General features: G+C 57.0%; 5 protein-coding genes across 5 annotated transcripts in view; 3 read left to right on the top strand and 2 right to left on the bottom strand.

Moving 5' to 3' along the window:
* VDBG_08137 (DNA replication ATP-dependent helicase dna2) overlaps window positions 1–1,364 on the bottom strand; it is a gene marked incomplete at both ends in the record, with an annotated part of 5,069 nt that extends 3,705 nt beyond the window's left edge. The window contains 3 exons of the mRNA XM_003001832.1: window positions 83–512; window positions 623–1,246; window positions 1,348–1,364. Of these exons, the coding sequence (XP_003001878.1) occupies window positions 83–512; window positions 623–1,246; window positions 1,348–1,364 (1,071 nt within the window). The remainder of the gene's footprint in view (window positions 1–82; window positions 513–622; window positions 1,247–1,347) is intronic.
* A 533-nt stretch (window positions 1,365–1,897) lies between these two features.
* Window positions 1,898–3,151, top strand: VDBG_08136 (predicted protein; the record flags this gene model as incomplete). The annotated part of the gene is made up of 2 exons (XM_003001831.1): window positions 1,898–2,308; window positions 2,408–3,151. The coding sequence occupies 2 exons, from the start codon at window positions 1,898–1,900 to the stop codon at window positions 3,149–3,151; spliced, it is 1,155 nt and encodes a 384-aa protein (XP_003001877.1).
* A 660-nt stretch (window positions 3,152–3,811) lies between these two features.
* VDBG_08135 (3-ketoacyl-CoA thiolase) lies at window positions 3,812–5,204 on the top strand (the record flags this gene model as incomplete). The annotated part of the gene is made up of 3 exons (XM_003001830.1): window positions 3,812–3,901; window positions 3,983–4,344; window positions 4,406–5,204. The coding sequence occupies 3 exons, from the start codon at window positions 3,812–3,814 to the stop codon at window positions 5,202–5,204; spliced, it is 1,251 nt and encodes a 416-aa protein (XP_003001876.1).
* A 375-nt stretch (window positions 5,205–5,579) lies between these two features.
* On the bottom strand, window positions 5,580–9,604 carry VDBG_08134 (ubiquitin-protein ligase E3C; the record flags this gene model as incomplete). The annotated part of the gene is made up of 4 exons (XM_003001829.1): window positions 5,580–7,474; window positions 7,729–8,517; window positions 8,584–8,783; window positions 8,849–9,604. The coding sequence occupies 4 exons, from the start codon at window positions 9,364–9,366 to the stop codon at window positions 5,580–5,582; spliced, it is 3,402 nt and encodes a 1,133-aa protein (XP_003001875.1).
* A 905-nt stretch (window positions 9,605–10,509) lies between these two features.
* Window positions 10,510–11,067, top strand: part of VDBG_08133 (polyadenylate-binding protein) — a gene marked incomplete at both ends in the record, with an annotated part of 2,319 nt that continues 1,761 nt past the window's right edge. The window contains one exon of the mRNA XM_003001828.1: window positions 10,510–11,012. Coding sequence (XP_003001874.1) covers window positions 10,510–11,012 — 503 coding nt within the window. The remainder of the gene's footprint in view (window positions 11,013–11,067) is intronic.

Genomic DNA, 11,067 nt, shown 5'->3' with positions numbered 1-11,067 from the left:
TCATGAGACCCGCAGCTTCGATAATGTTGTCGTCCAGATCATCATCGAAGTCGTCATCCAGGAAATCTACTGGTTTATGAACGTTCTTCAACGGTGAAGGAGGTGGTCCCATGAGTGCCTGACTGGCAGGTTTCGATGGCTGCGTGGTTATGAGATCAAGCTGCATCAGGGTGTCGTCGTCCAAAAGATCGTCATCCATAAAGTCATCATCGCCGTAGTCAGATTCAGGCTTTGCCTGTGTGACAATACCCAGACCAAGACCCTGTCTGACTGCGTGACCCTGGTTGTGGGCAATCCCGTGCTTGGGTCGTTCCTGTTTGTACGGACTTGAGGATGGGGTCCGGTCATGTGTGGTCCCATTGATGGCAGTGCTCCTTTTCTGAGGGCACGGCGACTCTGATGCCATGTCTTTTCCAGAGGCTGATGCGGGCGACGTAAACTCCTGCTTGCTCTCTACAGTATCAAGCAAAGCAGTGACCAAGGACGACTTGGAGGCATCGCCAAATGACTGACTATTCCTCGCAGACATGCCCAGGGTCTCAGGACGGTCGAAGCGCCGTCGCTTCGGCCAATTGAGCCCATTGCTAAGAGTTCTGCGGAACCCGGCCCCGGTCGAAGGTACCGCGCCTTGGGGGGTCTTGGAGATGAGGAAACCATGAATTGGGCAAGGCTGGTGTTCGTTGCTCCCAATGGCGTGGCCAGGCCTCCACTGTTTCCGAGCGAGAAACGGTCCCAGAGTTCAAGAGTCGGGTCTGCGTGAGGAGACCGCAATGCTGCGCCTAGTTTCTTGACATCGACAGCTGGGACAGGCGTTGGCGCCATGTCCGTGCATGGTGAGGAAATGGGAGACGAGCTGCGAGCCCTCTTCCTATGCCTCCTTGAGATCATGGGGGAGATCATTGAGGAGTATGCCGGGTCCTCTTTATTGTTCCACATGATTCGCTCGTTCGGTGAGAGGTGTTCGATTTCGATGGAGGGCTTCGGTTCCCGCGCCATGAGGTCTTTGAGGCTGACCCGGCCAGCTGGGGTCATTGACGTTGCATCTTGGCTGACTGGTGGTCGGCATGTGTCCTGCTGGTCATCTTTCTCGGGAGGCGTCGATGTGAAGCCCACCGCGTCGGATGGCGGTTGGAACTGGAACTCGGTCAACTTGTTTTTCGTCTTCTCGGATATCGGTGCGAGTGGTCGATTGCTTGTCGATTGTCCCGTTGCAGAATGTGTCTTTGCCCTCTGCCACTGAGCACGACTCTACGAAAACAAAGTCAGTCAGAGGTTAGCTGTACGTGTTGGTAAAGCATGTGGAGGCCAACCTTCGCAAAGCGGTTCTGCTCGTATGCCGAGTGTGACCTCTGCGGGAGAGGCATGGTAGAAAAGAACCGCCGCCTCTATGATCTGCACATTTGTTCCAATAACTTTCTTTCCCCCCCAAAAAAAGATCCGGCCGTTTGAAGGTGTTGGTCGAAAACGCCCAAAAAGAGCATTCGCTGAATGTTTGTTGCATCTATGGCGTTGGAGACGCGATGGCCCCCTGCGAACGCGTGTGGAGCACTGATCAAGTGTTGCCAGTGTTGAGCAACGCGTATATTGAATTGCCCCACGACTGGATAGTTGCACGGGAACGCGTCTGGAATACAAGTAAACAGTATACGCATCTGGGAAGCTGACGCACGGGCCAGTCCCAATACGACCCGGCGGTTCATCAATTCGATCGACAGACGTCAAGTCACAGACGTCACTCATTCAGTTGTCGACAGACCAGAACGCATCGATCATCGTCACTTTTCAGCGCCAGGTGCAACCTGGGCATATTCTCACCAATTTTAAGTAACAAAAAGAACCAAACTGTGTGAATTCCATCTCGAAAGTTGGTCGCTCGGCTTGGGCGGAACCCGACACCATGACGTCCCGCAACACAGACGCAGGCTGGGACGACAGCACCTCGAGTGAGAGGACCGCCACAATATACCAGTTTCCCGAAATCGCCATCCCCCTGTGGGCAACACTCCTAGGCGTCACAGAAAGTCAGATCCAGACGAGCACGAAGCGGGTCGCCGGCAGCATCTCCCAAAAGCTGTCACGGCCCATCACCCAGGAGGAGGTGGCGTCGCTAACGACCATCTCGGCGCGCGACGTGGTGATTCACTCGGCTCAAGCTCCCGATCGGTCTCACCATGGCCGCGGTCATCGCCTACAACGGACGCGCCAAGTTTCGCTTCCCTTTCTGGCAGCCCAAATGGGTCAAGACGAGCCCGCACGTGTTCCCAGCTGCACAGCAGTGCTGAGGGCAGCGCGCACTACGCGTGCACATGTCGCGCTTCGTGCGTACTACTCTCTGCGACTCGCGTCGCTCTTTCTGCACTCGTACGCCACATTAGCAACTTTGCCGCCATGACGATGGACCCTCCAGCTCAAGGCCCTCGCCGACGCCCTGCGCCGCCAGAGGGGCGGGCGAGGCGCCCAGCGGCCAGACGCCGGACGGGGGCAGGTACACGTCGAGGGCCAGCAAGACGGAGCTCATCCGGGCCAAGGACGAGCTCGAGGCCGGCCCTGCGCCAAGGCAGAGGAGTCGCTGCGCAACAGCGCCAACACGTCACCGGAGGCTCTCGAGTCTGGGCTCAACGCCATCCGGGAGGCCAAGACGGAGCAGCTGCGTCGGCTTGATGAGGCCATTGCGGCCAAGGAGGACCCGCAGCACTCTGTTGATCAGGAAAAGGAGTACGACACTCTCGCTGGCTCTGGGCCAGGTACGCCTGCCACGTCACAAAGCACATATGCCACAGGGCCGACCAAGCCGACGACCTGGACTTCGGGCTCCACGGAGACCACGCAGTCTCCAGGCTGGGGCAGCTCGGGCGTCGAGGGCATCGACGACGATGCGTCGCCCGTGGCACCAGGCGCCAGAGGCTCTCCGCAAGGCACATTCTCCGGGTCGGCATGGGATAGAGTGCGTCAGCAAGCGGCGGCAGACAGACAGCAGCAGGGCCGCGTGCCGAACGCCAACGCCGGCAGCTACGGGAGCAACTACCCGTACAAGGCGACAGAAAAGGACAAGGCCGAGGCCAAGAGCCAGGCGCAGGAGGAGTTTGATGCGCTGCTCGAGCGGGAGAGACAGGTTGATGAGGGCAAGTCTGGTTGGGGAAGGCGGTCATGAGCAGCGGTTTGTGTTGTAAATGCGTGTGAGCATTGTATTTGTAAGGCAACTAAGCAGCAACTGGACCTGGTGAAGCACCAACTCAATGTCGGCCTCAAATGCATGAACATGTCTTGCATGCCGGCAGAGGTCCATTGAACCCTCAGTCAGCAATGCGCATGGCCTCTTGCCTCTTGCCTCATGCCTCGTGCCTCGTGCCTCACGACATGAGCCTCATGACATGATGACCTAAGCCGGCACTGGCGTGAGAAGGAGGCTGTTGTGAGCTCCCCGCATTCGGATGTGGCATGTGAGAGGCGCTAGACAGGGGGCCGGGCTTTTTGCCCCCCATGCGCCATCACATTTCTGGGGGGATGCCTCGGCCGGTTTTTGGGGGGGGGATCCGCCAGGCAAGGGCCCCCAAACAGCTGAAATCAAAACCCCACCGTCTGGCCGTCACGATCGCAAACAATCCGAGGCTCAGACACACCTGCCGTCAGAGAAAGCCTCCTGCCAATACGACGTCTTTTAACTTCCTCCTCTTCCTCCTCCTCGCCTTGCCATCTTCACCTTTGACACAACATCCATCATCTCTTGCCCAGTTCTTTTCTTCTTTCTTTCTCCGTTCCTGTTCCAAGATACCCATTCCATCCTCACCACATCACGTTCCGTCTTTCCACCATGGGTGCCATCGAGAGAATTTCCCAGCTGTCCGGCCAGATTGTCGGCGCCTCTGGCAAGGAGAAGCTTCTTCAGAAGAACCCCGACGATGTAAGTGTTTTCCCTGCCTATCCCTCCAAACCCCTTGCGTCGTCGCCCAGACCGCAGACTGACCCAACCTGCTCCCTCCAGGTCGTTGTCACAGCCGCGCTCCGCACCCCCTTCACAAAAGGCGGCAAGGGTGGCTTCAAGGACACCCAGGCCGCCGACCTCATGGCCGGCGCCCTGAAGGCCCTGCTCGAGCGCTCCAAGATTGACCCCGCCCTCGTGGAGGACATTGCCGTCGGCACCGTCCTCGCTCCCGGCGGTGGCGCCACCGAGATGCGTGCCGCCGCCCTCGTTGCCGGCTTCCCCACCACGACGGCCGTCCGCACCCTCAACCGCCAGTGCTCCTCGGGTCTGCAGGCCTCCATCGACATTATCAACCAGATCAAGTCGGGCATGATTGAGATTGGCATCGGTGCCGGTGTTGAGAGCATGAGCACGCAGTACGGGTATGTTTGACTCTGCCCTCTCTCTCTCTCTCGTCAGCCCCAGCTAACACGCCGCTCCCAGCCCCAGCGCCGTGTCCGAGTTCTCTGAGCTCCTCGAGAACAACAAGGAGGCCGCCAACTGCAAGGTCCCCATGGGCGTGCTGTCCGAAGACATGGCGCGCGACCTGCACGTGACGCGCGCCGCGCAGGACGCCTTCGCCGCCTCGTCCTACGCCAAGGCCGCCAAGGCCCAGGCCGAGGGCCTTTTCGACGCAGAGATTGCGCCCCTGACCGTGTCCTTTGAGGACCCCAAGTCGGGCGAGACGCGCACCATCACGGTCGACAAGGACGACGGCATCCGCGCCGGCGTGACGGCCGAGTCGCTCGGCAAGATCCGCGCCGCCTTCGCCAAGGACGGCAGCATCCACGCCGGCAACGCCTCGCAGGTCTCCGACGGCGCCGCCGCCGTGCTCTTCATGCGCCGCTCCACCGCCGAGCGCCTCGGCCAGACCATCCTCGGCAAGTACGTCGCCGGCGCCATCGTCGGCGTCCCCCCGCTGCTCATGGGCCAGGGCCCCTACAAGGCCATCCCCCGCGCCAACGAGCTCGCCGGCATCACGGCCGAGGACGTCGACATTTACGAGATCAACGAGGCCTTTGCCTCGCAGTGCCTCTGGTCCGCCGAGAAGCTCGGCATCCCCCTCGACAAGGTCAACCCCAAGGGCGGCGCCATTGCCTTCGGCCACCCCCTCGGCTGCACCGGCGCCAGGCAGATCTCCACCCTGCTGTACGAGCTCAAGAGGACCGGCAAGAAGGTTGGCAACACGTCCATGTGCATCGGCACGGGTATGGGCATGAGCGCCGTCTGGGTCGCCGAGTAAGCGGAATGACCAACTACATGAAAATGGAAAGGGGAGCAGCAAGGCATGGAAGACGGGAAGGGTCTCACCCCCAGATTGGAAGCCATTTATTTGTACCATATCACGATCATAGAGACAACTAATCTCTGACATTTATGACCTTACACGCTGCCATGAACACACCCGTGACTTGTGTCGTTGGTCATGTCGTTGGTCATGTCGTTCACTCCCTTACAGGCAGGCGTGTGCGGGAATCGCAGCTCAGGATGTTTTGAAGGGAAGAAAAAACAAACTTGCACTGATATATGCATCACGCTGCCAACGCTACCTGTTCTATACCTCATACAATCGTTACACACGCTCCTGCTTTCCGCCTCTGACTGTCGTCACACTCCCTCAGCTCAGATCGAATCCAGCGCCCGACGAAATCGCGAGGACCAACTTGCGCCGCAGCGTCTCCTCGTCCGTATACCGCGGCAGCTTGAGCAGGTTCACGCATGTGCTGGCGCTCGGCAGCCGGGCCTCGTCGGTGCCGCCGTCGCGAATGCTGAAAAGCGGGTTCAGCGACCCGAACCCCAGCAGCGGCGCACGCGGCGTCGACGTGACGTACTTGAGCAGATCGCGTCGCTGGGCGTCCGTGAACCCACGCACGACCTTCCAGAAGAGCTGGATCGTCGGGTGCTCCTCGCCATCGTCGCCGATGACGTAGAGTCCCGAATAGTTTGTGTTGTCGCGCAGATCATCAATGCTAATCTCGGACGAGTCGCCGCCGACGAGGCGCTGCAGCTCAGTCTGGTTGAACATGGAGAGCCAGGTCGGCGCGACGATGGCGCGTAGACCGCGCAGGAAAGCCATCGTTTGCTGGGCGGGCTGCACCACGAGTCGGTGACGCGCCATGTACGATATGTAGAGCAGTCTGTTGTCCTTGGTGACGGGCGTCGAACCCCTGCCGGGAATGAGCTCTCTTGTCAGACTGCGCACCGTCTCGCCATCCGCCGAGATCTGATCATCGACTGTAAAGTCAAGGCTCAGTGACTCCACCTCGTCTGCGGGTAGATTCTTGAGATGCACCAAACCCTGATACAAGCTAGCATCGAGGTCACGCAAGTCGTTCACGTTGCCCCGGTAGCTCTCCTCGCCTGTCAGACCGGAAGCTGCCCACTTGAGTAGGAAGAATCCGGCAAAGTTGACGTCAATGAGGATATCCTCATACATGCATTTACCGACGAGGCGTCCCAGAAACTCGTACCTCTGTGAGAGTCCGGTCAGGATATCCTTCTTCTCAGCTTCAGGGAGGCCCATCTCCTCGGCTTCTTCTCTGAACTTGTCGAAGATGATCGGGTTCGGATACCACAGCTTCTGATTATTTTCGACAAAGTATCGGTCTTCAGACTGATTCATGAACACCTGATTAATGGCGCTGAGGAGAAATTCCTTAGCGACACCTCCTCCGTCGATGCCTGCCTCGACATCGCCAAAGCTGTCGATGAATTGAATCTGGACTGGCTCCTTGAGGCTTTCGCCTAGTTCGTAGAACTGCTCAAACGCATCGTCGAATTCTTGTCCTCTCTTGATGCTTCCACGATGACGTCCGGTCAGACCTCTCTGGGGCAAGAGCGGATTGTTGATCATGGTCATCCGCCACTGCTCGGCGTCCATGCCTTGTCTCCTCTTTTGTTGATCGAGGTAGATGAACTGTCGGAAGATGTGGACCCGGGCATCGAAAGGGATCACAAAAGGCATGTGCCGCAGGATCTCTAGTTTGGGTCCGATGACGGATAGCATGCGAGCTTTCTGGGCTCGTCTCTGACGAGCTCGAATGTTCTCTATTTGCGCGTGCTGTGACAAGCGCTGACCGGCGAACGTATGCACGCCATTTTCCATCTCCACGTCATCATCCATGTCGTCTTCCTCGTCTTGATCCTCGTCCTCTGACAAGTTGGCCAGCTCTTCTTGTTGGCGGTCGTGTTCCCGCACCACGCTCGACGCAAACTTTTCCATGTCAAATTTGGAGGTCATGAGCCAGTGGTCCCGGGGTAAAAACGGACGTCGAGAGTCCCGTTCGTAGAGCATGCGCAACGTTGACGTCACGATAGCCCTCAATCCTGCTAGATCAGGCTTGTCGAAGGATAGGCCGTTTGGACCCAGGGATGTGCGTCTCCCCTTGTTGGAGGCTTTCTGACCTTTCAGCGAAGCCAAAGAATGAATCCAATCCGTTGGATGAGGCGAGGCTTTGGAGCAAGATCCTGAAGGATCTCGTTGGTGTAATAATGCAGGGCAAATGCCAAGTTCTTGAGGAACAATGTCAAGTTTTTGATGTCTTCTAGGGTGAGGCTGCATGCTCGGAGCCGAGTCTGCGGCTCGTCATTCTCGATGATCCTTGGCCAAATGCCGCTGAAGAAGTCGTCGTCATCGCTGAGGCGCAATATGAAAGTGTAGAGTTCAAGGAAAAGCAAAGTCAATCTCCACTCTTGTTCCTCAAGGGCCGAGTATTCTTGAGTCCCCGACTTTGACAGGTATCTTTTAATCAAGGAAGGGATCGAACCGACTGCGTGAGCGGATCCTTTATCATGGCAGATGCGCTCAAAGAGCGATGTCTGGCTCATTGTTTGCCAAAGGTACTTGATGACGGGGATATTTCCGCCTGTTGAGGGAATATCTCCCAAAAACAGGCGCATCCGAATGTCATCAGCGAACGTCGGAAAGCACCGCAGAAGCGTGACAATGTAGCCTGCCAAGAGGCTTGCACCCTGGAAGCTTTTGTTATTAGGGGAAGCAGAAGTTGCGTTTGACTCGGGGGCGAAAGTGCTGCTGCAGTTAGCCCTCTGTCGTTGTGTAAGCTCGACTAAAACTGACCTGGCCAGATCCGACAGGATATCAGTAATACCGGCTCGGTCCACGCAGGAGGTAAGCTTGGTCGAAACATAAGGCGGCAGTGGCCGGAGCATGGACTCTGTGCCATCATTCGCTCGCTCGGTGTTTCGTGACGTTCCGTTGCTTGCCAATGGTAATCGAAATCGAATCTGAGAAGCCAGACTTGACAGCTGAAGGTGCATGGCATGCAACGAGCCAAGGTGGTGAGATGTGCTCTTTTGCGTCTGATGTATGTCTATATAGTAGGCGAGAAGCCAAAGTAAACTATCTGGCGTTGCTGCGGCGGCCCGGGGCCCGGAGTATGCTTCGATTATGGCTCCTGAGAGTTTATCGATGTCGATGCGTTGCGCAATAAGGTTATTCTCCTGTTGTAGAGGAGCTATATCCCCTACTGCGAGGAAATCGAAAGCAAATGCATCATAGGCGCGGGTTGTGAATGGACGGGCGTCCTCGGCAGAAACTGGTAAGTGTATAAGCAGCCGAGCCACGTGGATGATGAAGGACTATGGTGAGCACGGAAACATACCATACTGGGGGGGCTTGTTTAAAGGAGCCAACACAAGTACCAGGACCTTCTCGAGCTGCTGCTGATCTGAGGCAGAAGCACGCACCAGTGTTGCTAGGAGTCGGAAGTACTGGGAGAGAACCTGCATGACAGACTGAGGTTGTCCAGCGACCAGGTAGGCTAGGAGATCGACAAGGAGTTTCGATTCTGGTTGAAGAAATCTGAAAGAATTGCAGTCAGTCTCTCTTCAGAAAATATGACAAGGCCATTGAGCGTCCCAACCCACGTTTCCATAGTTGTTGCCCCCAGGGCCTCGACAGTTATCTCAGACAATCGTCTCAGACGATGGTCTTCTTGCTCTCTACTTGATTGATTTTCTGATGCTGGGACTAAAGAGCGTACATGCTGGGACATGACATCTCGTGCTATATAAGCTAGCCGATGCACGTCCTCGGGTCGGTTGCTCTGAAAGGCAGCAAGCAGCAGCGGCAAAGCCGCATGCACTCTCTGGACAGCAGTGTTCGGGTTGTCAACACGGTAAATGTCATCGAAGGCTTGGCGCCAGACATCCCGGCATTGTCTTCTGACGTGGTGGCTCCTCCATGTTCGTTGGATGTTCCTCGCAGCCTTCAAGCGGTCTCGTTCTAATTGTCTCTGTTGCCGCTCAGCTTGGGCGTTTGACACTGTCTTGGAAGCCCCAGAACTGGCTGACGGCGACCAAACGTTGGCAAAGGGGTTCTGGTTTTGGCCACTCAGGTTGACATTTCGGGTTCGGCGGGAGTTGCCCGTGAAGGTCGAGTGCATGATGATCCGGCGTTGTCGGTAGGTAGTCGGTTGGGGGGGTTAAGGTTGGTAGTAGTACTATTACTGGTGACCAAGCTTCAAAGACGGATACTGCAACATGTCCAAGAGAGGGTGTGAATCAAGGAGATTGACTTGGACAGACATGCCAACTTCAGCAAGTCTCGGGCAATCAAAGGATAGCTAATCGAAAGACTAGGATCGTCGCGGGGCACACTCCAAATGGGAGCTCCTCTGGTGCGAGGTGGAAGGATAGCGGCCGTGATCTGGCGGGGCGATGACGGCGAGTCCCTTGTGGTTAGTAAGACAGAGGTGGAAGCTTCGCGCGCAAGGGAAATACGCTAACGGCGCACGAGGCTTGGCCGTCCCAATTCCGATAAGGCGATAAGAAAAGAAAATGTGGCCAGGGTTGCCAGGTACCTTGCCAGCGTGGCACAGGCGCACAGGTGCCCATCCCCACCTGTGCCTTCCTCTTTGAACGGCAACGGTCACTGGCTGAAAGGACTGCAAGACCAACCGAGACGACGCTTGCCTGCCAGGCGAGTCTAAATTTAATCCTCAACCATCTTGGGGCATGACCGAAATCTCTTCTCCTCCATCCACAAACCCTTCATCATCGCGATCCTCACACACACGAGCAATAGACAAGAAGTGCGTTTCTCGTGCTTGTTCTCTTTCGCTCATCACACACGGAAAACCAAAAAAACTTTAAAATCCACTCAAAAAATCCCACGACACATCTTTTTGTGTCCTCATACCCTTACTCTTACCTCCTGCACTCTTGCCCAGCCAATCTCCCACCCAAGAGCGCCTTGTGTCTCGGTCAAACTTGACGCACCACATTCATCCTTCTCTGCATCACCACGCAAAAAGAACTTGGACGCCCGTTCTTGTCTTTGCCACCCCTCCGAACGACAACCTCGTTAGCTTTCATTCTCCCGGTAAGTCGAGCCTGCCCTTCCCCTCCTCTGCCCCCGCCTCCCAACAACGAACGAACCACAATACCCAATCCACTGCACACCGCCCGCACGCACACCGTTTCCTTGCCCGTCGACTTTCAACCTCCGGCCACCACTCCCACTGTGACCAACACAGCCACGGCTAATACAGTTGCCTGCCAGAACGAAACTACCCTACCTCGTCGCCATGTCTGCCTCCGCGAACACCGGTGCTGTTGATCAGCTCACCAACGACCTTGCCACCACCTCGCTGAACGGCGAGGAGAAGAACACCCCTGCCATCAACACCAACGTTGAGGGCGCTCAGGGCGATGCTGACACCGCTGGTCCTACCCCCAACTCGGCTGTTCCCCAGCCCCAGGCCTCTGCCTCTCTCTACGTCGGTGAGCTCGAGCCCCAGGTCACTGAGGCCATGCTCTTCGAGCTGTTCTCCCACATCGGCCCCGTCGCGTCTATCCGTGTCTGCCGTGATGCCGTCACTCGCCGTTCGCTCGGCTACGCCTACGTCAACTACAACACCACCTCGGATGGCGAGAAGGCCCTCGAGGAGCTCAACTACACCGTGATCAACGGCCGTCCCTGCCGTATCATGTGGTCGCAGCGCGACCCTGCCCTCCGCAAGAACGGCCAGGGCAACGTCTTCATCAAGAACCTCGATGTCGCCATTGACAACAAGGCCCTTCACGACACGTTTGCTGCTTTCGGTAACATCCTTAGCTGCAAGTGCCCAGATGAGCACGGCAAC

The sequence above is a fragment of the Verticillium alfalfae genome, genomic scaffold, assembly GCF_000150825.1.
Source record: "Verticillium alfalfae VaMs.102 supercont1.11 genomic scaffold, whole genome shotgun sequence".
Classification (NCBI taxonomy): Eukaryota; Fungi; Ascomycota; class Sordariomycetes; order Glomerellales; family Plectosphaerellaceae; genus Verticillium; species Verticillium alfalfae.
This window is presented reverse-complemented; position numbering and strand designations above follow the sequence as displayed.